This window comes from Macrotis lagotis, chromosome 5, assembly GCF_037893015.1.
Source record: "Macrotis lagotis isolate mMagLag1 chromosome 5, bilby.v1.9.chrom.fasta, whole genome shotgun sequence".
NCBI classification, from domain to species: domain Eukaryota; kingdom Metazoa; phylum Chordata; class Mammalia; order Peramelemorphia; family Peramelidae; genus Macrotis; species Macrotis lagotis.
In genome coordinates, this window is record NC_133662.1 from 131,264,488 (window position 1) to 131,292,428 (window position 27,941).

At 34.6% G+C, this 27,941-nt stretch overlaps 1 protein-coding gene and 2 long non-coding RNA genes across 4 annotated transcripts in view; 1 reads left to right on the forward strand and 2 right to left on the reverse strand.

The window, feature by feature from the left end:
- Positions 1-27,941, forward strand: part of NKAIN2 (sodium/potassium transporting ATPase interacting 2) — a 1,359,833-nt gene that overhangs the window by 1,147,437 nt on the left and 184,455 nt on the right. Inside the window, exon 4 of the mRNA XM_074187495.1 lies at positions 2,254-2,454. Within this exon, the coding sequence (XP_074043596.1) occupies positions 2,254-2,454 (201 nt within the window). The remainder of the gene's footprint in view (positions 1-2,253; positions 2,455-27,941) is intronic.
- LOC141487910 (uncharacterized) overlaps positions 1-27,941 on the reverse strand; it is a 154,375-nt gene that overhangs the window by 119,165 nt on the left and 7,269 nt on the right. The gene's annotated exons all lie outside the window — the stretch shown is intronic.
- On the reverse strand, positions 767-27,761 carry LOC141487912 (uncharacterized). The gene is made up of 3 exons (XR_012468544.1): positions 25,910-27,761; positions 19,159-19,249; positions 767-2,624 (listed from the first exon to the last, which is right to left on the reverse strand). It is a non-coding gene; the product is annotated as an uncharacterized LOC141487912 (long non-coding RNA).

Consider the following 27,941-nt stretch of genomic DNA (forward strand, 5'->3'; position numbering starts at 1 on the left):
AAAAGTTCTTCTTTTCCTGCTTACATATATATTGATTTTTTGTCTTGAAAAATAATTGTCTGGTATTACAGAATTTTAGATCCAAAAGATCACCTAATATTAATAGAGTCCAAACATTTCACTTTTTTTAAATGAGGAAACAGAGGTTTAGAGAGGCCCAGTGTTAGTTTATTAGTGGCAGAGGTGGGACTAGAATGAAATTTGATTCTCAAAGATTGATGCTATGCACATCATACTCTGCAATCAGACCTTTAGATAAAATTTTTTTAAAGTTCCTTCCTACTAAATACCAATTATATTATAAGTGCTAGGGATACAAAGACAAAAGTGAAATAATCTCTGATCTCAAGGAGTTTATATTCTAATGGGGGGAGATTATATACATGTATTGTTACAAATATACACAAATCCCAAATAAGGTAACATTGAACAAGAATATACCTGCAGTTGGGGCATGGAGCCTCCAACAGTAAATGGTACTTGAGTTGACTCTCCAATATAACCAGGAATTCAAAGAGCCAAAGAAGCCAATGTATCGCTTTTTTTTCCAAGAATATTTCATTTAATCCCTTGGAATTTTCCTAATAACTCTTTCCCAGCAAAACCCCTCTCTTCCAACTCATTATACAGCCTCATAATTCAGAATGCAAGTCCCTACTTTGCATCTATAATACTTTCTCATCATAGTTCTCAGAATAGAATTTCTCTAATAAATAAATAAACAAACAAACAAATGAAAAAAATCTATGAAACAGAAATGGTCATATCAGTTCAGTTTATTTTGTATCAATTTCAAATTCAATTCTTAACTATTGACTTTCATTTTAAAGTTTACAGAGTCAGAGCAACTTGTTCAAATCTCAGTTCTGACACACACACAAATCACTTTATATATAAAGTTAAGCCTTAGGCATCTGGATAGGATTTACAAAGCAAGTCAAAGTTAAACAGTGCTAAATATCCTGTTATATAGTCTCTATATTAACATCTTTCCAAATCATCCCTACCTCAGTTGTGCCATTCAGTTTCTTCTATGCAGTCTAGTTTTTAAAAAATCGAGATGAAAGTTAGGAGATCTGGTTTCTTATACTACATTTGCCTCTTATTATGAATTTAGTCAAGGATTTAGCCACCTTTATATTTTAGTTTCCTTCTTATTTACTAACCTATCTACCCTGCTTTCTGTATAAATCTAATGTCAAAATATTTGTGAAAACTTGTTGAAAAAATGGATGTATCATTGTAAGATTTATAGTTCTTAGAAACAATAATAATGAAGATAACCTTTCCAAATTAGAGAATATCCACATATATATTTCTAAAAAGGAGGTTCAAATTCTCCCTTTTTTCGCTGTGTGTGTGTTTATTTCCTTTCTATTTTTTTCTCTAGATCTCTTCATGTTTACATATTTATGAGTATCTATAAGCTCTTGGGAGGTAGTAATCATGCCATTCACTCCCTTTCTACTTCTCCACAATATCCAGTACATTCCCTTCAGCCAATAATAAATGTTATACACTAATCAAGATGTAGTCTCCAACCTCATAAAGATAGATGAATTCTTCTAAGTTTGTGTATATATGTGTTTTTTTTCTTGAAAAGACAGTGATAGCAACTCCTTTGTTGAGAAATAAGTTGACTCATGCTATGGTCAGTAATTCAGTAATCATATAAGATACTAAAGAGGCTGCAAGGGTGAGTCTGAGTCACATTATTTTTGAATTCTTTTGAGAAAGCTATTATCAGTTGCACCATTAGTCAAGATTGAATTCAGAATGACCCTGAATTTCCAAAAAGTATTCATTCCAAATCAGTTTCTTTCCTATTTTTCCCCAAAGAGAGTACTTCTGAGAAAGAGGAAATGTACAGCAGTTCCATAACAAAATGGAATTATGCCAGATCCAAAGTGGTAAAACTGGTTCAATGGTCACACTTTGAAATCTTTAGGAGTCCCTAAGTACTAATGCTGAAAGCAATGTAAGCTATGGGGAATTTTTTTCCTGCTGAGCCACTTCTAATAAGATATTTTTCATTGCACCGTGTCTGTCAGACAAATCTTCAGAAGTGGAGTCCATAGACACATAATCTTTAAGTAGAGCTGATCGCCTTGTACTTTTGATGCTTCCCTCCTCAATATGATGGCCAAAATCACCTCTCGAGGTGGATTGGAAACACACAACAATTATCAAACCAGAATATGCAGACTAATGTTCAAGAAGTAATTATCTTCCCTGTAAATTTTCTTCTTTCAGGAAACAGATCTGATTCTGACTTTTAATATCTCAATGCACCGTTCATGGTGGATGGAGAATGGTCCAGGATGTACTGTGACATCAGTGACACCAGCCCCAGACTGGGCACCAGAGGACCATCGCTATATCACAGTTTCTGGGTGTTTGCTTGAATACCAATACATAGAAGTGGCACACAGTTCTCTCCAGATCGTCCTTGCAGTAAGTGCTAATAAAAATACTACTGGAATTTTCTTCTTGTCTTATTCATTGTATTAAATGGATGCTATATATATATGCTTTGGGCCATCTCTGATGTGGCTATCACTGCTTCTTTTAGTGGTGATTCCAGGTGATATAAAGTAGAAGAAAAAACTACTTTGCAAATATTCCTATGGGGAAAAAAGAATGCAGGTTACAACACCTGAAAAGATATCTTAGAAATAATGAAAATAGATTGACACTAGAAGAAATAAAACCAATTTTCTTTTTTTTAAAAAACTAATAAAGCTAGTTTTTCTACCAACATCTCTATTCATGGATTGGAATAATAGATAACATTTATATAATACTATGGATCCGGAAAAATTTGTTTTCCTGATTTTAAATCTGACCTCAAATATGTACTAGCTGTGAGTCTCTGAGCAAGTTACATGACTCTGTTTCCCTCACTTTCCTCTTTCTAAAATGAACAGAAGAAGGAAATGAAGAACCTGTCTTGTATTTTTACCGAGAAAACCCAAATGGGGGCAATTAAGAGTCTGACATGAGTAAAAAATGATTAAACATCATCATATAATACACTAAGTTTGCAGAGTACTTACCCTATACATCATCTCATTTGGTCCTCCCAACTGCTTGAGATAAATGCTATTAATCCCTTTAAGTTGAGAGAATATCTTAAATCACAAAGCTGTTGAGTATTTGAGGAGAGATATGAACCTAACTTTCCCTGTCCAAGTTCTTTATTCTATCCATTATACCACACTTGCCTCCCTAAGACAACTATTTGAAAAACCTTAGCCCTTTAAACTTGCTTATGACAACCCCTCAGTAATATTTTAAGAGCATTACACCTCAGCTATACAAATAACAATGGTTCACCTTTATGAAGCAGTGAACTCAAAATAGCTGTGAGATTTAAAAAAAATAGTAGAATTATCTCCATTTTTGCAATGGGGAAACTGAGATTAGTATTGGAAGCTGACTTTGAATCAAGAGGCCCTGTTCAAACATTCATCCCATTTTGGCATGCTACTTCATGCTACTGAAATTATATGAATGAGCCATACAGCTTCAATTAGGATAAATGGCACAAAATTACTTTTTGAATCTTGGCTAGTAGGAGTATACATATAGTGTCTAACTTACATCTATCTTTCTCCTGCCAATGAAGTTGAGGTATGTGATTTTTTGAAATTATTTTATATATTATTATATGTTTATATATAATATATAGTTATAGTCTTTATTATTAACACAAAATTCTCTTTGGAATGTTGATGCCCAGCTTAGACATTTAGGAAGAAAAATTAATTCCTTCAAAACCCTCAAAGTTTAGTGTACCCCAAGAGAAATTCCAGGGGTATGATATCATATAGTATTTTCTAGAATACTCTTCAAGTAAATATATCACCAAGTGCTAAGAAAAAGAGGGGGTGAATTGTATATTTAGTAAAAAACCCAAGTAATGAGTAAATCTCACTGTTTTCTTCTCTGAATATCTGAATGGTAAAATAAGGAAATTGGTTTCAAGTTAATAAATAGATCATAAACTGTTTCAAGAATACTACAATAGTTTGAATAAAGTCTTTTCTCTTGAAGAGAGAAATCCAACTCTGGATAGAGTATTAAAGAAAAGCTACCTATAAGGGTGGCTAGGTTGTGCAGTGGTTAGAGCACCAGCCCTGGAGTCAGGAGTACCTGAGTTCAAATCAGGCCTCAGACACATAATAATTACCTAGCTGTGTGGCCTTGGGCAAGCCACTTAACCTCATTGCCTTGCAAAAACTTAAAAAAAAAAGCTACCCATCTTGAAAGTTGTGTGTTAGTCTACTGACAAAATAAACGGATATCATTTTTCATTAATGATAACTTTCATTGGTTACTGGAGAGGGAAAAGATGTTCTTTCTCTATTTCCTTGTCAGGGACCCATTACATATCTGTATTATGGTCATTCAGTCAGTCATGAATCATTTATTAGGGACAAGCCTTATGCTAATTATGAGGATGCAAAGAAAGACAAAAAATATTCTCTTGCCTTCATGAGGTTTACATTATATTATCCCTGAATTTTCCTCCAATCATCCTGCAGGGGGAGAGAGTAGTCCTACAATGTGAATAGCTTTTGTGTGACTGCTCTAATAAAGAAGCAAGATAAAGATGCACAGAAGTTATTAAGGCTAATTCTGTGCAGCCTACTACATTAGTTTAGTTCATCCCCTTATCATCCTGTTTTTAACTCCTGACTTCTCTTCCAGTACCCAGTATTTGAGCAAAGCAAAATTCTGGGGGGTCTGTTTCTTTAGAAGCAATCTCAGGTTTCTCGCCTCACCTATTCTCCTAGTAGCTTTCCTTCATCCCACCCTGAAACTCTTGAACTTTTTTGCATTTCTCCCTAAGCATCTACACAATTACAAAAGCTGCGATTGTCTAGGATATATGTTGTACTTACCTTATAAGGATACTGGGAAATCTAAGTAAAATATTTGTAAAGTGCTTAGCACAATGCCTGCCATTGGAAGTGTTAAATAAATGTTCTTTCCACCCCATCTCTATCTACCCTATAATGTCTAGCCTAGCACTATTCACAAGATAAGAACTTATTAAATATTTATCAAATGAATGAGCAAATCCTAGAACATTGTTTATGAGGTATTGATCTTCTTATTTCTAATCTTAATTCTCATTCTCTCCAGTTCTTTTTTTGTCATCATATTTTCTCATTTTTTCTCTTTCACATTCCTACCCTTTAAATGTGACTTTCAAACCATTGTTCAGCTTTTTATCAATTAATTCTTGTTTCATTATGAAATTATGTTCACTTAATCTGCATTTGCATCTTGTATCATACAGAAGGCAGATTCTGTCTTCATTCAAAAAAGGAGGAGGTATGCCAGTATGATACACATATAATTGAAGAGGGATCCTATTAATCATACAGCCATCAACAGAGCAGATAGAGCTGCCAAAATTTTATTATGACATCCCAAGTGTCATCTCAGATTGTAATGCCCTAAATCCAAGAATACATGCTTATCCAAAATCATTTTCCTGGCTCATCATATCAACTATATCTGATTCTAAGGGAATCTAGTAGAATGTAAGCCATTTAAATTTAGGGGAAAATAAAGTTTCTTTGATTCTTTTTCTTCTGATGCCCTCATACAATGTCATCAGTATAATGTCTTATACTTACTTTGAAAAATCATTGTATGTATGATTTCATTAATGTGTACATCCATTCCAGTGATGTGCATCCAACCCATCTACTCTTCATTCTATACTGAAATTAGCCTTTTCATCCTTCAACTTCTCTTTATGGAGTGTGCCAACATGCTGGGAGCTTTTTACCCAGTCTTCATAGTAGTGGCTTAATAAATGCTTGTTGAATTAAATTAAATCCAGTTATAATAAAGTTCATCCAACATAAATCATTTTTAATTACAAATAGTTTGTTTTTAATGAATGTCCATTAACTGAAAAAAAATCTAAAACACTCAGTCTCAACTTATAAAACAGGGTATAAGTATAAGGTATAAAAGTTATAATAGTTTAAAATGTAGGAGAAACAAATGTTATTCTTTACATTACAAAGATATTCCCAACAGCATTTCTCCAAATAGTAAGTCTTCTTGGATTGCTTTAAATTATTCAGTTTATCAAAATCTGACAACTACAACTTTTTGGGTGGGAACATAAATATGTATGTATATACATATGTATGTGTATTTATATACATATATATGGATTTGCATATATATGCATATGTCAATATTCATACATATACAAGGTGTTTCAATAGTCTTAGTATAGTTTCAAACTTTAATATTACATAAATCCAGATAAATAATCTGAAAATTCCAACAAGCTCATTGTAAAAATAATATGAAAATAGAGCTTTCATATGTATTAGTTTCAATACTAGTATGTTCAGTACATAGCAAACATGTTGTAGTGTCAAAGACTGAATAACAACTGTCTTCCTTATATAAGACCTGTTTACATGTAGCAGGAAAAACTACAGAATGACAAGCAATCAGATCCTTTCCTGAGTATCCTGAATGTTTTATCAGACTGTGATTTTCTTCTCTAACTACAAAAGTTACTCTGGTCCTAGTTGTCAAATACAAAAATTACATAGACATGTTTGCAAAAAACAGTCATTCGACAGATTAACTTTGACTTACATTTCCAGAACATCCACAGACAACAAGATTCTATTTTTTTATGACTGAAGGGAGGAAAAAGGGTGGGAGGGAGTGAAAGACAGATAGAGATAGACAGATCCAAACCATAGTCAGAACATGGAGATCTTCTCATAAAGAGAACAGCCAAAAAAAAAAAGGTAATTCATGGACTTGATTAATCTGGATACCAGAAAATACATAAAAGTAAGCAGTATCTCACAGTTTCATGCAAGAGTCCAAGCCCCCCACATTTACTCCTTGGTAGTTAAAAACCATTAATCATAGCTTTCCAGTCTCTTTAAAGAGGAGAGTCACCTTCTCATTGAACACCTGTTTGACTTTTTCCTCCCTCTGGTATTCCGGGTATATAGAATATCATTCCTAGGGCTAGGGGTCCACAGTTTTACCTACACAGATCCATTTTCCTGTTGGAGGTAGGAATAACTCAGTTTTCCTACATAGATTCACTTTCCTGTTGGAAAGTCAGTGGTAAGTCTTTCAGTTTGAGTGCTTACCTTTTAAAGGCAAAGTTTTAAATTGTTGGCTCTACTTTCTGAGTACATGTACAATCCGATATGTATGTGACTGTAAACTCTGCAAACTTAAATTAGAGCTAATGTTTAGCTTGAGTCTTTTTTTTTCTCAATCAAATACAATCTAGTGATGTGGTTAATGAAGGGGAGGAAAAGCAGTGGACTAGTTAGGTGTTTGGAATCTTTGACTTCCAGTTTTACTTACACCCTAATCTAATATATTATTATTGACAAGTTATTCACCATATCCCTCAATTTGTTCACTATAATACAAAACACCAAGGGGAAGCCTCCATTGGCTCTGTGTTTAGCATGCATGAAGCAGAACTATGTGAACTAAGCCTATGAAGTTCCATTAATGCTAGTTTGTAGAGATCTTTGAATGGTAGGTAGAAAAGTTTAAAATTTGACTCATACCACATGAAGTCAATGAAATTGAGGAGCACTATGGTGAGAACCAGAATGGTATAGAGAACTGGATTTGAAATCAAGGAGACTTGGATTCAAATTCTACCTGTGAGCTTTAGTATGTGTTTCTGTAGCTATAAAATGAGGGTAATAATATCTGTGGCATCAACTTCACCATTATTGTGAGACTCAACTGAGATAATCTATGAAAGGAGCTTTGCAAGCCTTAAAATACTATATAAATGAAAATAATTGTTTTTAATGAGACTTTTCTCTCTTTTCCTTGCTGGGAAGATGTTGGAGAGAGAGAAAACAAAATCCTCCCACATCAAATCTACTACATCTTATGGAGGTTCTTAGTTTTGTAGTTCATTGAAATATGACTTGCTAAATCATTATTCTCATGTGCCTAGGGAAATAATGGAATAAAGTCATATACAACCTTACTACCTATATCCTGCTCTGTTTTGAGGTGCCAAAAATCACATTCAGAGCCAGAATCATCTGGCCCAATCCACAAAAATAATGGGAAGGTCATTAGAAAGTATTCTTTAAGAAAATAAAAAGAGAAAAATAAAATGAGAAACTCGTGGAAAGTTACGATTTTATTCAAGATGGATGTGAGTATCTGAATTACAGGCCATAACTAATTATAAATAATTGGCAAATCCTTTGCTAATAGGAGATTTTAAATTGGAGGTGTCTGTATGTCTCATGTGTAGTGAATAATGTTCAATTTTATTCTTTTCATGTACTTTTTAAAATTAGTATGGGCAAGGCAATAAAGAATTCAATTAAATCATAAAGTATAGGTTTATGATTACATGTATATACGTACAGTAAATTAAAGGATTAATTAGTTGTAGATAAGTTATTTCAGTTTCAATTAAAATATTTTTGTCTTCTAAGAAATCTTTGATCAGTTGGAATTATTGAGACACTAAGCTCGCCTGGAAAATATTTAGATAATGATTTCTTTCTCACAAGAAAAGCCAAACACAATATTAGATTGTAGAATAAGAAGAAGATATTTTCTAGTGTTGTACAATAGAATTGTTCCATTTGCAAAGATGATTTATAAAGACAGGGATATAAGTGGAATAATTTATCTTTTAGAATTTAATACATGAGGGAAAAAAATTTTCTGAAATGGGCACTTTTAAGCTAAACAGCATTCACACAGTAAGGAAAACAGTCAGCTGTAATGTTCCTTCTGTACCTTTGTTTCTTACTATCAATATAAATATGATTTTAAATTCTACTTTTCTCAACCCCCATAGTTTTTCTCGACTGACTGTGTGATATATGCTTATAATTAATATTTTTCCTTTCTCTTCTCTTTCAACCATGATTGTCCCAATGCTTTTTTTAGGTCAGCTCCATAATACTGTGGTTTCTACTCTAACATTTTTGTATCCTATGTCCCTCATATGTAACTTGAGAGATGTACATGGTTCACCCATATAATTTCAATTTTTCTATTTTCTTATTAGAATATCATATTTTCCTAGACTCTATGGGACATTAAGTAGTAACTGTGATCCTTTTGGTAAATGGTAGGTGTAAATGGGTCTCCAAAGTGACATCACTAAGTATCTGGTTGACCCAGAATAAAGAGAAATGGTGGTGAAGAGAAAAATGCCAGAGATGGTCATAGTAACAGAGATCTGATATGGTGAGAGACTCTATTTGAGTTAAAGTATTGGTGTTATTTCTTAAATGGGCTGATACATAATGGATTATAGATATAGATGGATAATTCGGGTAATTCCCACATCAATTACATGAGCTTAAGGGAAAGAGCATAACCATTTACCTAGATATTTTTCTAGGTCTCTTGGGAGCAAGAGTGGTAAAATCAAGTATCCCTGAAATGCTAAAATAGTGGGGTTTTTTGAAGGCCTAATTTTTGTTTTATTTTCCCTTTCATGGAGAATCTAATTCACAGGGATGGCATAAGACTATAAAGGAATCTGAGAAATGGTAGGATTCATTGGAGAGGTAGAAAAGTCATATTGAGGTTATTTTGTTTTGGTTTTATTTTTCCTAGGGTTCTATGAGTGTTTTATGTGTTTTCTGTATTTTCTATAGAAACATATAAAGGTTGTCTCATATTTAAATGTAATTTTAATGTTTATAAAGGAACAGGAGATTATTTTACTCACATCTGTAGATATGGCACGAGCTGTATTTACAGATTCCTCTCAAAGTAAATTTGTGATTGGGGGTACATCAACCAAAGAAAGTACTTTATTTTTTAAAAATGTTTCTGTCTTGAAAATGCCCTTACAGTTGCTGGGCTAATGATTAAAGAAGTTTAAGTGGAGCTACTTGAGCACCTTTAAACCCAAATCATTGTAGCTTTCATTGAATAGTCAATAATTCCCAGACCAAGTCTCTGGTCTCATTGTTTAGGATGATGGTTTAAAATGAGTGTAAATAGCAATTGTTTTCTGTTTTGGTCAAATTTTCAATAATAAGTCTTCCCTTCCTATCTGGCTTTATTTGAAATGGTATATCAAGCCATCTTTTGTTTCAGTGTTTATGAGGTCATTAAATGATCCTAGTCTCAGACAAGCTGAGACCTGGGAAAGACCTTAATTTGGAAAGACCAAAGTCATCCACTGCATCTTGGGCCCAGGTCAATTGTTTTGGTCTTTGTCTTGCCTCTAGACTCATATGCCTGGAAAAAAGAATTAGGGCAGTGATTTTGCACAACTTTATCTCACTTAAATCCAATTTACATAAAAGTCAAGACATCACACTGGTGATGTCATTGGTCCTCAAGAATGATGGATGAACTACAACACCAGTTTCTGGCTATTCTTTTTATTGCAGCATTCCCTAGGGTTTTATGTAACTGGATCCTATTATTTTGTAAATAACACAAATTGACCTCTTTTCTTTATTGCATACAAATATGTCCCTGAAAAGTATACAAAATAACTATTAATTCAATAATATGATTCTTCTTGATGACTTGTATCTGTGTGTGCATTATACCTATTGGAGGACTCCTAGGTACTTGATATTACCTGACTCACCTTCATCAACTTAAGTGCCTATTAACATTTGCGACTGGCCACAGGAATTTTGCCTTAGTCTTACTTAGATAGGTAAGCAGTTCAATAGAAAGAATACTGGGGGGCGGCTAGGTGGCGTAGTGGATAAAGCACCGGCCTTGGAATCAGGAGTACCTGGGTTCAAATCCGGTCTCAGGCACTTAATAATTACCTAGCTGTGTGGCCTTGGGCAAGCCACTTAACCCCATTTGCCTTGCAAAAAAAAGAATACTGGACTTAGAGTCAAGAAGACCAGAGCTTGAATCCTTTCTACGCTTTGCTTGCAAAGTAACCTTTGGCAAATCACTTATCCTGTCTTAGCCTGTTTCCCTGTCTGTAAAATGAGCATAGTACTGGCATCTATGTCCTAGGGTTGTTATGAGGATCAAATTAGATTTTTATATCTATCTATCATCTAATATATATATAATATACATTTATTTATATATTTATGTATTTACATATATGTGTATGTGAATAAATTTATGCATGTGTTAAAGTATTACATAAGGGCTAGTTTATATTGTCATTATTATTATTATTATTATTATTATTATTATTATTATTATTATTATTAGGTTCCATATTTCAGGGAATGTTCACTGTTTATTGTTGAACAAGCATGACTCCTGGAAGAAAGAAGAAAACCCTGCAATGACCAAGAAATAATTTGAGAGATGTTCTTTTGAACTTTGTGTAATCCTCTAACTAGGTCAAAATTCAAAGAAAATAGTCAAACTAGATATTAGGCAAAACTAGTTGGCAAAATTTGTTTTTGTTTTCCATTTTTAAAAGGGTTTTGGATGTTACATAGACAAAGCTTGAAGATAACTAAACTTTGATACTTCCTGCATTCCCTATATTGTACTTCACTGAGATTTTTTTTAACCTCTTTCTATTCCCCAGTCTCCATTCATTTATCTCTTCCTGCCTCTCCAACATGTGTGATGATAAACTTGCTCACTTTCCTCCCAAGTCTTCACTTTCATTCTCTCCTTCACTGTCAGTAATCATCATTCCCATTTCTGAAAGGTAGAATCATGATATCAACCCTGTCTTCTCAGGTGTCTTCTCTATTTCCAGATGGAGCCCTTTAAATCCAAATTTTCTTTATTATATTTGCCAAACCACTAGAAAATGTTATTCCATTTCTTGAAAAAGGAAGCAGTCCAAGAAGTAAAAATATCTTCCATATCATATCTCTAGAAAAATCAGCTAATGTCAATTGTCTTGATGTCTATTCATAAGTTTTATAGTTTAAAAAGACCTTCACAAAAATATTTTTTCTGGGACAGTTATCACTAGAATGAGCAGCTACTGTAAAGAAATGGACCCTAGGCAGGAAAAGTGATAGCTCCAATAGCCACACCACAGTCCTAAATATTTTCCAGGTAGCAGCTAGGTAATGGATAGAGCCTCAGTCCTGAAGTCAGGAAAAGTTGACTTCAAATGTGTCCTCAGATATTTGTTAGATGTTTGCTATCTGGGCAAATCACTTAACCTCAGTTTGCTTCAATTTCCTCACCTGTAAAATGAGTATAATAATGGCAGCTATCTCCTATGGTTATTGTGAGGATCAAATGAGATTATATTTGTAAAACATAATAACTAGCAAATAGATGATATAATAAATGATTATTCCTCCCCTTCCCCTTCCATCAAATTATTTTTCTTTGGAGCAGACTCTACACATATTTGTTCCTTACAACTCCATTCTATTTATGTAACCCAAACTGGGTGATTATCAGTCACTCTGCTCTAGTATTTCTGGGCACCATTAATCCTTTACTCATTTCTCATTATATGACATGTGCTTTCTCACAAGCAACGAGCTTTGGTTTTGTATTTTGGACTCTTGTAGTCGAGAAGATCTGACTTCAAATCTTCCTCCAGTTATTTACTATCATGTAACCTTGGATAAGTGATTTAGTTGCTCTTTGCCTCAGTTCCCTCATCGTAAAATGGGGCAATAATATCAGTTTCCTTCAAGGGCTGATATGAGGGTCAAATTGCTTCATAAACATTAAAAGTCTATATAAACTCAGATATTAATATTGTTATCATTCATTTGTTTCCCAGAGAAGTCACTGGTACTTCTAAGGATAGAAGAAAACTGGAGTATCATCCCCTCGTTTACCAGTGAAGAAGCTAAGATCAAAACAGACTAAATGAGATAGAACTATACTCTGAGATCTAGAAACCCTAGTTTCTTCAGAGTTTAATTTAAACAAGACATTCTGTATGAAACTTTTACTTATTCCTAGTCAAATTGTTCTTTGTTCATTTTTCAAATGTGCCTGACTCTTTGTAACCTGGAGTGGTTCGTCATTTCATTCTCTAGCTTATTGTACAGATGAGGAAATCGAGGCATACAGGGTTAAGTGATTTGCCCAGGGTCACATAACTTATAAATGTAGGAGGGTAGATTTTAAACTCAGGAAAATGAATTTTCTCTATCTACTACACCACCTAGCTGGATAAGTTCAAATTATTGCCTTGTAATTATTTTGTAAATATTTTGTATATCATTACATGTTTACATTTTCTTTCTCTCCTGATCAAATATAAGTTCCTTGTGGGCAAAGACTATTTAATTTTTGTTTTTTCCTCTCTGAAACAGCTAGCAAAGCTCATAACATATAACGAGCATACTCATTTTTGGATTGACATATTGACCAGAACCAAGGTCTTTCTGATTCCCAATCCAGTATTCATTCTATTATACATTTCTGCCTCTTCCCTCTTACAGTTGTATAGTAATATACATATATCATACATTTAGAAATATACACCAAGAATTTCCAACAGTTATCAGAGATTTTCAGGTGTAGAACAACAAACTCAAAATAGTTGAGGAACTCTTGAAAATACTTATTTAATACAAAAGGAGTTCAGAATAATATCCATAAATCAAAAGGGAAATGTTTTAGAGTCTCATACAATTAAAAACTCTTCCAGATTCCAGATTCCAGATAAGCATAAATTATTGAACACCTTTTCTATTTAACCTTAAAAATAGTGATACTCGCATTTTGTTTTCCTTCAGCATATACTGATAGATGTCAGTTTTGATTGGACCATGAGATTTCTGTCCAACAGAAGTTGGGTATATTGACACTCTCAATGACCCCAATGACAGCTAGCTAGCTTGTCAACTTTTCTCCAAGGCTCCAAAGAAAATGGAGCATATCCAGTGCCTAGCCTCAAGCACTAAGTCCTTCTTCTTCATATCCTTCTGAGTCAGATCTGACTGAAATCTTAGTGTTTTCATCCCTTGAGTAAAGGAAAGGAAAAGAGAGGGTGTGGCTGCATTTCTAGGTACCACTTTCCAGACTACTGTATGACAAAATAAACAAACTATATTTTTAGGGCACCACCTGCAGCATGCAGCTGTACCAAACAGAGCAGAACCATTAAGGATGTGATTTGTTCCATTTAATATGAAGCCCTGAGGTTTGAGAAGAGAGGGAGGAGATGTTTCTGTGAAACCAGCCCACACATTCTCCATTTATATTGCAGCTGATTTTTTTAAACTTAGAATTGAAGTATTGTTATTTTCCTCTCTACTCCCTTCATCTTTCTACCCCATGATAATTTTTTTTAAATTTAAAACCTATTATTGGGGATATAGCTTGAAAATGGGAAAATGATTTCCCCTACCCCCCACACCCCAAGCCCTTTCTTTTTTCATCCTGTGACAATATCCTTCAGTAGTAATCTGTATACTTTAATATCAACATCTCCTGTATCTAGGTTTTATGGGAAATGGTACCTGGCATTTACATAGTGCCATGGACATGCTTAGAGGAAGTCAAGTACTCAAAATAGGTAAAGATCTTTTTCCATTATCTCTGACTTTCATCTATTTTCCCCCTCTCTTCTAGCTGTCTACTTCAAGAAATTTAAAATGTACTGCCAGAAGACTGAATGCTTAGCTTGTAGCTATATCTTTATTTACAGTCTAGTCCCTAGATTTGGTTACTTTCAGACCATGTATGTCAAAATAATTTCCCTTGGAGAGGAATAAAAACATGATATAGAATATGGTATGAGCCTTAGTCCAAAATCTCTTCCCTCTCTTCCCCACCTAGAATTTTAGAGGGTGACGTAGTGAGTCATTTGGAACTTCCTGCTCCTTTGATTAAAAAATATCTTCATCCACTTAATGGCTATTGATTTTGGCCTCATACACCAAAGTCACCATTTCATTTTAGCTTCTCCTGGTTTAGCAAGGATGAATATAATTAAGTTATAACCTGAACTCTGGCAAGTATCCAGATAAGGTAGGAATTGAGGTCAATTTAAGTACAAGGAGAAGTTTACATTGAGATAAGATTTTTATTCTCTGTACAATGAAATGTGGCCTGTTACTTTTTCTTTTAACTTCAACAAGTTAAAAAAGATGGGAAGATCTAAATATTTTCTTTAATAAGGTAGTTTAAAATACCATCGTAAAGCCCTTTAGCTGGAGATTTACAGAAGCAAAATTCTAACTTCTCTCATAACCTTATTATTAAATTTTCAGTGTGATCATTTATACTTCAGAAATCAAAAAGCTACAAATCAGGGTGTAATTTTTTATTTTGCTTCTTTTCTAGACTTAAGAAAGTGTTAATAATGTGGATTAAACTTAAAAGTGCAGTACAATATATTTCCCTCTCCCAACTCCAGAGTTGGCTCGTTAAAAATTTACTAGCATACTCCTGTATTTCTCTAAAAACAATGCTTAAACTCAGCTATAGTGAGTGCAATAGACTGCTTGGAGAATGAAGTCATCACCCAAGTGGGAAGTAGACTAAAAATAATAATAAATAACAATAACAACAATGACCTGCATTTATATAGCATTTGAAGTGCTTGACAAACATTATCTCATTTGACCCACACAATGCTCTTGCCTTTAACTAATGTTTGGCTAGATTAAATGTAAGTTAGTTTCTGTTATGTTCATTGAAGGCAAAAACTAATATTATAATGTTATTCCCAAGAAGTTCACTTACTATTGGAAATTTCCTCAGGAAACCTTTGAATTTGAACTTTAAACTTCCATTTTCACTTTTGTCATCTACTAACTTTCAGAGGAATGATATGACCATCTGGCATGGTTCATATGCTTGTAGTTGAAAGTATTTAAAGTGGGATCTGGTTCCATCTGCTTTTTTACCTTTGCCACAAATTGTTTCCTTCTTTACCATGGTGGGAATTTATAATATTGCCTACATTATCTAGTTCAGAGACCCTCTAGATTTGCTGTCCCTGAGTTCCTGATCAGATACACAGAAGATTCCTCCTCTATTATTTTCAGAGCAGATTTCGTCCAGGTCACAATTTACCCATGCTTACCAATCCTATATAAATCTTGTCCATATCCTCCAGTATATCCTTCACTGTAGGTTCCACCAAAATGGTAGGTGCCTTACTTTACATCTCTTAGCAGGGAAGGTAGCTCAACAGAGGACTGCATTATATAATCACAACAGTTTCTTTTTGATCACATAGATTTAATGATTTACTTTATGTCACTTCCACTGTACAGTTCTTCTTTAATAATATGCTTTGGCCCATTGCCCTCTCCATTACTCTATAGTTGTCCTTTAACTTGAATTTTTTAGAATACTCTGATATTTCATGGATCTTTACTGAGGAATTCATTATTCATTCCTAATTTCATTTTGAGAGGAATGAAATCCACATGAGAGTGTCATTGGAGGGCAACAATAGCCTTACATTTAAACAATAAAATTTCATACAGCTGGCAAATATTGCCTCCTGTAGAAGGTAAGGTGGATGCCCTCATATACGTCACCCATGTATTAGTTAGATAACTGATCTGAAAACTGAGAGGCAGCATGGAATGATAAATGGTATCAGGGAAACCTGGGTTCATTCTCAATTTTGATATTTTTACTATGTGATCATAGGCAAGTTAAATGTCATTGAGCCGCAGTTGTTAGGATCTTTGTTATACTTTTCTTCTTCATTCCCATCTGTTTTGCAACCTAGAGAGACTAAATGGCTAACACAAGGGCTTGCAGGAAGTTAGGAAAGAGGCCTTGTGACCAAACCCTTCACTTGTTCTTTATTCATTTCTCTACTGACATGGTAAGCAAGGTGACTATATTAAAGTGGTGAAGCTGAGCATGTTCACGCATCAGTTACTGTGGGTGAAATTTCATGACTACTAGGCTAAGGGGGTTAAGTATTGACATAGTAGAGACAATGGAAAGCAATTTAGGAGATTTGGAAATGGGAAGGATATATGAGACTAGCTAAAAATATGGAAGTAAAAAGTTAGATTAGAACTTTATTAAACTGGAAGTATGACTGCCTCTTGGAAAGCTGAAGAGATATGTATGCATGTACATATATCTATGTACACACACATATAAACATATATATTTATGTGTATGTGTGCATATACATGTGTGTACATATATATAATGTGTGTGTGCACACACACACAGATGGTGGTGGGATCTTTTATCATATTAGCTCATCTTCCATAGTTATTTATTACTTTTTTCACAGGAAGCTTTTACAAAAGAGTCACACCAATTAGTAATATTTAAAATGAAAGACCTCAGTATAGCATGTTTTAACTGAAAGGAAACTTTGAGTCTTGGGGGCTATGTGGGAGTGGAAATACAAGGGAAATCAAGGGAAAAAAAGAAAAGGGCACAACTTGGAATGTCCAGACTGAGGAACAGTGGACTTTGGGTCATACCATGAGTAGGAAGAGGCTCCACCAATGGCCCCTTGGAAGTATAGTTGTTGGTTTGGGCATACTTTTCTTTATCTTTGTAGTCACTCATCATAATTAGTGTGAGATGGCTGCTGTCGTTTTTCTTTTCCTGTGGCAGCAAAAAAAATTCCTTCATACTACATCTGGGTGTAGCACCTTCAGAACTGAGAATAAGACAATATATTCTAATGGCTGTGAAATATATACTAAAACAGTCCACAGATTTGGATCACCTAGAGTAATAGTGTCAAACTCAAATAAAATGGAAGTCATTGACTGTACCTAGGGATCTCTGTGAATTGCATATTGACTTTAAAACCCTGTTAACATTATGTTTTTATTTACTGTGTATTTCCCAATTACGTTTTATTCTGGTTCATGACAAAGAAGTATATATGTCCAGGATAGTATGTTTGGCAACTCTCATTTAGAGAAACAAAAGGCAGCCTATCTACTAGGCCAGCACAGAAATAAGCAAAAAAAAAGAGTTTTATGGAGGTCAGGGTCCATCTCTTGGGTACCAGATTCATTTCCCATCTCTGATATCAAAGACAGGGATTGAATAAAAGAATTTTCCACCAAAATGATTCTAGCATTAAAAATTAGAGAGATAGTGAAAAGAGTATTATATTTGGAGACCTAAGTTCACATACCACTTCAGATATTTATTAGCTGTGTGACCCTGAGCAAGTCACTTAACCTTTCTCAGTCTCAATTTCCTCATCTGTAAAATAGAGATAATAAAGTATTTTGCACACTTTAAAGTGCCATGTGAATGTTTATTATTTACTCACAAATGCCCAAGGTACAGGCAAGAGGGTAAGAGTAAGAGTTATGTATAATGCCAAAAAGTCTTTTTGGATTCCTAATTTTGCCTCCATTTCCTTTTTGAATTTTGAGTTCTAATGCTCAGATATTCTTTATATATAATACACACACACACACACACACACACACACACACACACACACATATAAACATTTTATTCGTTTTCCAATTATATACAATAGTAGTTTCTACCTATCATTTTTGTAGGGTTTTGGATTTTGCAGTTTTACAATTTTTCTCCCATTCCTTCCCTCCCCTTCCCCCCCCCCCAACAGAAGCTGGTCTGATAATCTTTACATTGTTTCCATGCTGTACATTGATCAAAATTGAATGTTTTGAGAGAAAAATCATATCAGATATTCTTTCAACTATACAACACTTTCATCTCTAATGTTTTAACCTAAAATATGAATGAAAAAATTTGAGAATGTTTCCCTATAGGAACAGTTTTCCCCCAATGGACACCTTCTTTTCACAGGTACTTTGAAAAAAATACTTCAAAACTATAATTCTGTCTTTATAAATTGGGAGAAACATAGGTGAGAAATACATAGATGATCTTGGTCAAAACCAAAGAAAGCTATAGTTATCCCTTCCACATTTCAGCTTTCCATTGAGGTTTAGATATATCATGGGTTGGCATAAGAAAAGAAACAGGAATGTTGGGGGAAAGTTTGCAGAAGTTACAAATGATATGTGAAGACCATCAAATGACAGAAAAAAGTTTATAAACTAAGAAATGAATAAAAGATATATGTCAACATATTTTCTCTTTTAATACTGTAAACAGCCTATAAAAGAAGAAGTAAAAAAGAAAAATCCAGACTTCTTCTCTGGTACAAATGTAGAGCAAAATAAAATTTACATAGATTTCCAGATCACCCCACAATGTATCAGGGATAATTGTAATAACTAAATAGGCTTGTACCTTCATATCACCTACCTTTAACCTCATTAAATATCTATATATTCATTCATTCAGCAATTACTGTTTGAACACCATCTATATCCAAAGCCCTTACAACATGGAATGCCTGCATTAAAATAAAAGACAAGGCAGTATTATTTTAAATTTTGCACATTAAACATGATGTAAATTCCAGAACTTTGACATGTAGCCACTAACCCCTTGGATTTTCCTCTTTGACAATACCAGGCTACCAGAAGACTGTTCTTGCAAGAATGAACAAATTAAAATCTGTTTAGAAATTCAAAGTTTCAAAATATGCATAGAAAAAATCACCCATGCAAATAGGTGTAACTGAATTATAAGTCTATTTGCCAGCATAGGATTTGGAATATTCTTTCACTTCTTATTTTATTTAACGCTTTCAAACACATAAAAAAACCTGGTTTCCTAAGAACTATTTGCCTGACTTGGGGGGAAGACTAATGTTAAAATAGAATTATAATTGTGTTCCAAAGGAATTGTCCCCTGCCATAAAAGGCATAATCACAAATATTTATTTTATTTCATTATAATTAGGAATTATTGAAGCAGTTGTTAAATCAGTGGGTTCAGGTAAACCAGAATTCAAATATGCCCACAAACACTTAAAACTGTGACCCTGAGCAAGTCATTTAAACTTTGTTTGCTTGAATCTGTTGGAGAAGGAAATATATGGCAAATCACTTCCAGAATCTTGACCAAGAAAACTCCAAGGTTACTATTGTCCATAGGGTTATCAAGAGTCAGCCAGACACAATTGAACAATATGACATAAACAACAAAATTAGGAAATGTTTCATATACAAGGAAAATAGCAAAAAAATTCACAATCACATGTATAAAATATATAGTTTCATTATGCAGTTAGATTATTGTACTGGAAAATTATTTTCACTGGTATTAGCAATTTTCCTTTTTGATCACATTTTTGAACATTATTTAGAAAATCAATCAAAAAATAGGACCAGCTAGGTGGTGCAGTGAGTAGTCCCCCCCGCCCCAGTCTTGGAATCAAAAGGACCTGAATTCAACCAGTCTTAGATACTTAATATTTATTTAGCTGTGTGACCTTGGGCAAGGCACATAACCCCACTACCTTGGAAAATTTTTTTTTAAATTTCTAATAAGGGATCTCAGAGATCATTTAATACAAATCCCTCATTTTACAAATGAGGATACCAAGTCTCTGAAAGGGAAAGTCACTATATTATTATGAATATTGGACAAAGAGGACTATTTCTAATTCACTTTTCTTTCCTTAATACTATAGAGCTTCAACATTCATACTTCAGTTTTACAAACTTTGATACTACTTGATTGAGAAAAATATCTTTTATAAAAGGTTTCGTCCCTTCTGTTCATTAACCAACACTACCTACACCATTAGCTATATGTAGCACACATTATAAAGCAGAAAAATTGTTTTTAACATTCATGATTCACGTCAGCACCCTTTTCTTTTCTCCTGGTGCCTTACCTTCATACAAACTTTTACTCACTGCATATAACCTTATTCCTATTTTTACTGAGTTCTACATCGTCCATAGTGAGCCTCCTTAACTTCTCTCCCCATATGTTTCTAACTCATTCCCCTTCTTGACATACCTAAACCGAAAGAAAAATAGACCATATACTTTATCATCTTTCTTTTCTCAATTAAGCATTCATGTTAAATATATTCTTACCAAATACAGCATATTGCAAGGGAAAGCTTCCCCTCCCTCCCTACTGGTCCTATTATTATATCCAAGTGTATAATTTTATAGAATTTCTATAGGTGCATGTGGAATACGTTTTTGGATAATTGCTTCAAGTTCTTCACATGCAAAGGATTCAGATACATTAATGTATTATACTATGAACTATATGAGGTTCACTGCTTTCTACTAATCTTTATTTTTGATTTGTCAGATGACTTCTCAACATTTATATAACTTTTGAGAGTACTGATCCTTTTTCACATTATTTAGGTGCTTTACCATTCAAATTAATTTACATATACATAATAAGTTGTAAGGATAGGGGGAATATGAGAACAAAGCAAAATGAATACTTGGAGGGGAAAAAACCTATAATTGGCTTTAACTTAGAACAGTTCTTTTGTATCCAGTCAGAATAAAGAATAATAAAGAAACCTCACTGGTTCTGCTTTTCAGGTGTCTCTATCTTTGTCTAAACTCTCACCCTCTGGACAGATGGGTAACCAGAAATAGAAGCTTGAGAAATCATTTAAAGAGAGAATTAATACCTTGAGGTCCAGTCAAGTAGACAAATCCTTCAGGGAAGAAAAACTTACTGAAAAGAAAAAACAGAGGGGGGAGAAATGGTTGAAAAGACTGGGGAAGTGGAACAGGGACAGAAGGAAAAACAATACAGAAAAAAAGATGATGGGAAAATAGTAAAAAGTGATATACAAATAGCAAAATACAGGTTCCTGAAATAGCATGAAATGTTCCCCTCATTACTGACATTATAATTATATACTCAAGTATATGCATGTGTGTGTGTGAATCAGAGATATATAGAATCTTTATTTGAGAGACCTTAAAAGTCAACTTTCTTAAACACTAGCAGAAATATAGATTACTAATGCTCATCACTGACAAGTGTTCCGACTAGCCTCTTCTTTTTTTTTTTAGGTTTTTGCAAGGCAAATGGGGTTAAGTGGCTTGCCCAAGGCCACACAGCTAGGTAATTATTAAGTGTTTGAGACCAGATTTGAACCCAGGTACTCCTGACTCCAAGGCCGGTGCTTTATCCACTACACCACCTAGCCACCCCCAACTAGCCTCTTCTCCAACAGTGGCAGTGATGGAGAACTCACTACCTCATGTGGAAGTTCTGTTAATTTTCAAATCACTTCAACTAAAAGGAATTGTTTTTGTTCTATTGTAGCCTGTGACTTCATTTGGGATTTTCATGTCAAAGATATTAGAGTGATTTGCCATTTCCTTCTCAAGTTCATTTTACATAGGAGAAACTAAGGCAAATAGAGTTAAGTGACTTGCCCAAGGTCACACAACTAGTGAGATTCTGAGGCCAGATTTGAACTCAGGAAGGAGAGCCTTCTTCTCCCTAGGCCCAGAACTCTATCTAGTGGTTCCCCAAGCTTCCCAACATTATATTTCCTTGTACCATCCAGGAGATATTTTTAAGAGGTCTTTCCTTATCCCTCCAATTATTAGTACCCTTCCTTCTAAGTTTGCATATAATCTATATAAATATGTACATATATAGACATATATTTAAGTATCTGAGTCTGGATTTGAACTCAGGTCCTCTTGACTCCAGGGCTGGTACTCTATCCACTATACCACCTAGCTGTTCCCCCCCCCAGTAAAATTTTAATAGCTATTTATTGATTCCACTCATTTTTACTACCCCCACCCCTCCCTAGTCAAGAAGCAAAAGTTCTATTTTCTTTACAGATATATGAAAATAGAAGTCAAATGACTCCCTAAGTCTTTTCTTCCTCATTTACCATGATTTTGATTCTCCTTGCAGTGCGTGTTAACTTCCATAGGACATGACTTCTTTTCTTTTCTTTTTCTGTTTTAAAAACTTTGCCATGGTACTGAAGGTGGGGTGTAACAAGCTGAGTATGATGGATATATACCACCCCTTTTTTATATTATTCCTCTATAAATGTGTGAGAATAATAACATAATGATGTAGCTCTTCTAAGATTTATGAAATATTTTCTTCATAAAATTCATGTATTGCTGAAGTATATGAACTTTATTCTAATTTTGTAGATAAGATAACTGATAAGACCCTCAAAAAATTTGTTACTTGACAAAGGTAGACCACAGTTTTGGGGCCTCCAAATTAAGCTCTCTGTTAGCTAAATTCTCAAGACCATCTTCCCATGCAGAGGCCCTGTTATTTTTATAGTCATTTTTGAGCCAAAATCTAGAACTTTAGAATTCTCTATTAAATTCCATCATCTTAAGTCCATCCATTGTTCCACATTATGGAGATTTTTTTCTGGGATAAAAATTCAGATATTCATCATAATTGTAGATCTTCAAAGCTTTTTGTCATCTTTCCTCCAATCCTCAATGAGTTCATAACTAATTAACAGTTTTCCTCTCCTTCCCAAATCCTTTTCTGAAAGAGCACTCCTTACATACTCTAACTTTCCAATTCTTCAAATTACTCAATTCCCAAAACTTCTACTCTACCTCAACTAAAAACAGAGATGGTTGTACACTTTATCTTGCTTGTACCCACATATGCTCTACATTCATGTTCATGAATCATAAAATTACTTTATATATTAATAGTTGAAGAGACTGAAGATTAGTGAATGATGATTGCATCTTTCCTTCTGCCTTGAAACCCAAACTCTTTTCTTCATCCTGAGCAAGCCCTCCTAAACCTAGGTCCCTCAATTCCTTCCCATAGTATTTTCCTTACTCTCCTCCCTTCCTTGTATTTATATTTTGGTCATCTAAGCCAACTCTACACTATCCTCTTCCATTTAACCCCTTCTCACCCCTCTTTTCTTTTGAGGATCATGTCCTGCCAAGCCTCAACCTAGGGTCACACCCACAATCCATTCCCATCACTCCTACTCATATGCTGCTAAACTGAGTTAGAAAAAAAAAATCACAAAACTGCTGACTAGGTTCACCACACATTTTTGTTATGTAATCTCAAGTAAGTTCTCCCAATAGAAAGGCAATCCTTTTTTACATCCCTCTAATGGATTCATTATCCTCCTCACCACTGAGGATTTTGCAAACGTTTCTATGTTCCTCAAACTTCTTATAGCTTGCCCCATCTCACCCTTTCAACTGCGAATCTTGCCTCATATTTCACTGGGGGAAAAATGAGGCTATTTTCTTTCCCTTTCTCTTCCCCTCCTTCTCATTCTTGCATCACTCAAAAGATATGGCCCTTCTCCTTGCTAAGGTGAAGCCCTCTTCATTCAAAAGTGATCCCACTCCATCCCATCTTCTCCAGTCAGATGCCCTCTCTGTCATTCCCATACTTTCATTAATCTTCAATCTCTTCAACTATCAATGTATAAAATTGCAAATGTGTCATTCAGTTTCTTGCTGATAGCCAGATAACTATTCAAAAAGATACTCTATTTTAGTTTGGAAAAAAAAAGAGTCTAGGACAGAAAATTAGAAAGCTTGAATTCTTTTCCTGACTCCCATACTGATTTGTTTTTAACTCTGGGGAAAATGGAATAAGCTGCATAGGAAGTGAAGCAGCAGTCTAGTTGCTATATGTATTTATTGAGAACAATATCATCTTATTTTAGCATCACTGACTTTGGATCATTGAATTATTTGGTTTAACTTTAATGAAAGACAAATTAAGTCATTACCACAACTCTACCATACTGTACTGTAGAGGGAGAATATTTAATTCTTTGAGACTTAAAAATTGTCTACATGTGCAATTGGCTTTACCAAAATGAAATAAAATTATAGAATTTTATTACCTTAGTTATTAAAACCTTTTACAGATAAAGAAACTGAAATGCAAAGGGATCATGTATTTTATTTGCTTTCTAAGATTGTTGCAAAGATCACATCAGACAGTTATCTTAGTTGTTTTGTTTTTGTGAGTTTTTTGGTACAATTACAGGAATTGGTTCTGCTTGATTAAACATAGAGTTTTTATTTGTATTTCTTTCTCAATGGGAAGGAAGTGGAGGAGGAAACTGTGGATTTTTGTTGGAAATGTGGATTTTTGTCAAAAAAATATTAATTGAAAAATGGATATCACTCAGAGATAGATGCAGACAATGGTAAACAATAATTGAAGAACTTTGAGTAAAGGATTTCATAAAAGGCATGCATTATCCAAAACAGATGGGCTAAAAACTCAACAATGGCAAAGGATAACTGATGATTCTGTGCTCCCCGCTGGCATCTGAAAGTGAGAAGACCTTCATAAAAGTAGGTAGCCACCTTATGAAGTTTATCACAGTCTTTGTGATATAGTAAATGCTTAATAAACATTTATTGGTTGATTGATTGTTTGAAGAAATTAAGGAAACACCTAGACAACAGTTGCCTAAGATAGGAAAGACATGAATGGATTTCTATCTGTGTATTTGGAAGAAATATTGCATCAATGAGTTTACATTTGATTATTTAAATATATAAAATTCCATAGGTGTCTTTCATATCCCCTCCATATCAAGAGAACTGCACTAGGTACCCAGACCCCTTGTGCTGGACCAGTTGTAATCCACATCATTGGAAGGAATACTCCCTATTGTTATGACTATAAATCCATTTAGAAACTAGTTATAGTTAAGCAATAGGAATGATTTAGCTCTAGTGTTTTCAAATACTGACAGTAAAGAAAAACATTGTTGGGGATATTCATTGAAATGCTAGTTGTATTCTTTTACGGGGAGAAACCCAATTTTTTTTTTTATGAAACCTTCTGAACTTCCCCCAGATGGGGCAGAGACCAGATAAGTGAGTGACATTCCCTGGCCAGAGTTTTACACTTTCCAGCTCAAACTAACTTTGTGGAAGAAGTGCCTTGGATGGAGCTATCAGAAAAAAGCGCATGTGGCTTCCCGTAGTGCCTCCCAAGGGTGGGTGGTGATGAGTTTTGACTGCTCAGCCAGCATCTGTCATGATACATTTTCCCCTTTATTACTTCTCTCTGGTCCATGTGAGGCTTGGGTCTCATCCCTACCCCATTCCCTCAGCCATGGTTTGTTTTTGAAGCAGAACACACAGTATGTGTGTCAACAGACATTACTTACCTGTACCAGTCACAAAGGTAGAGTCAGACCTGAGAGCTGCAGATTCATTTAAGGCCACAGTCCCCTCCTCTGATAACAGGAGAGACTGAACAGGCTCACTTGCCTCTCTCATGTTTCCTCCAGTCAGACTGCTATTTCCCTGGCTGACAGTAACTGTGGTTTGAAGTGGGCTTGTTGGGGGCTTTTTAATGAGATTTCTTTACACCTGCATATGCTGTCTGTTGTCTCTATTTATCTAAATGACTTCTTCAACCGGATCAAAATCCTCTTTGCAGTCTGCTGTCCAAATGAAAATCTCTCCACTCTTCTCATAAGCTGCTTTTCCTGAACTCAGCCCATTGTGTCCCGGCCCTCCATCTACATGAAAGGAAAGCTGGGGGTGATTGCTCCCCTAGGGGAGCCGCCTTCTGCAAGAGCTCAGCAGCAGGAGCTCTCATCCCCATCACTGTGGCAGGAGGGTTCTTGACCAGCCTGCCTGGGCCAGATTTCATTTCCTCTCTTCAAGAATGGGAAGCTTTCGTGCCAGCTCCTGCTCCAAGCTCTCCAGGATCTTTGTTGGCTGGTGATGCCCAGACGAAAGGGGCAGCTGCTTTTCAAGGATGGCAAGTGGGAGTAGCAGCCGTGGCAGACTGTCTGGAAATGCTAATCTTGGCAGGATGTGATGAAACCCCCGTATGACTGGCACTTCTACATCAGAATCCCAGGTCCACGAGAGTCATTTAGTTTGTTTGCAATCCAACGGAAAAAAAAAATCACTGCACTATCAATACTAACAGCTCTAACATTTGTACAGTACATTAAGATCTGCAAATGTTCTTTACAAACATTATTACCTTATTTGATTCTCACAAGGCAAAGAGAGTCCCATTGCAAGGTGGACTCATGCTTAAGAAGACTGAATAATAATGATCACAATGATGTTGATGATAATGTTGATAGCTAGCATTTTTATAAGTGCTTACTTTGTGTCAAATGCTTTAAAATATTATCTTTTTTCATTCATAACTGCCCTAGAGGAGGTGTTATTGTTATCCCCATTTTGAGGGAGGGGGTTTGCAAGAAAATGGGGTTACGACTTGCCCAAGGTCACACGGCTAAGTAAGTATTAAGTGTCTGGATTTGAACTGAAGTCCTCCTGATTCCAGAGCCAGAATCCACTGTGCCATCTATCTGTCCCTGTTATCCCCATTTTTGTAGTTAAGGAAACTGCACACAAACTTTGAGGCAAACAAAGGTTAAGTGATATAGCTGGTATCTGAGGCTGAATTTGAATTCATGTATTCCTGACTCCAAGCCCAGGATTCTATCCACAGTGCCACCTAGCTGCTGAGAGAATTTATTAAAATTGAATATTAAGATATTTATATGTATATATATATATATATTCTATTTAATATATCTTACATTCTTAGTTGATTTATAATCCACATATACATTGTCCTTCTAAACTAGAAATCATTTTTCTTACACTGCCTGTGAATGAAAGTATTATCCCCAATCTAAAGATGAGAAAACAGGAATGTGAAGTAACTAGAGAATGTAGACTCCAAATAAGTGTCCAAATTCCTAGTTGAAGAGACTAGTGTCATTTGCCATGACACTGAGTTCAAACCATGAACTTATAAATAATATGTTCTTGGGGGGCAGACAGATTATTTACATTATAAAAGTATTTTCCATTTTCATAAAAGATTTGCCTTCAGAATTTATGGCTACTTAGGAGTTGGGGAAATTAAAAGCATGTGTGTTTGATAATTTACATTTATGATTTAATAATTATATATTTTATATATTAATTATAAGTAATTAATTTCATATAATATGATAATTATATTTGTAATATAAAATGTCATTTGTCATACTTTTTGTCACATCAAATTTATTTCTGAATATGCTTTCTTTCCCTAAGCAAGCTTCCCTTGAGACAGAAATTAAAGAAGAAAAAAATTCAACAAACATAATCTGCACAATGACATGCCTTCCATCATGTTATTCCATTCCGATAACCCCTCACCTCACTGAAAAAGGGTGT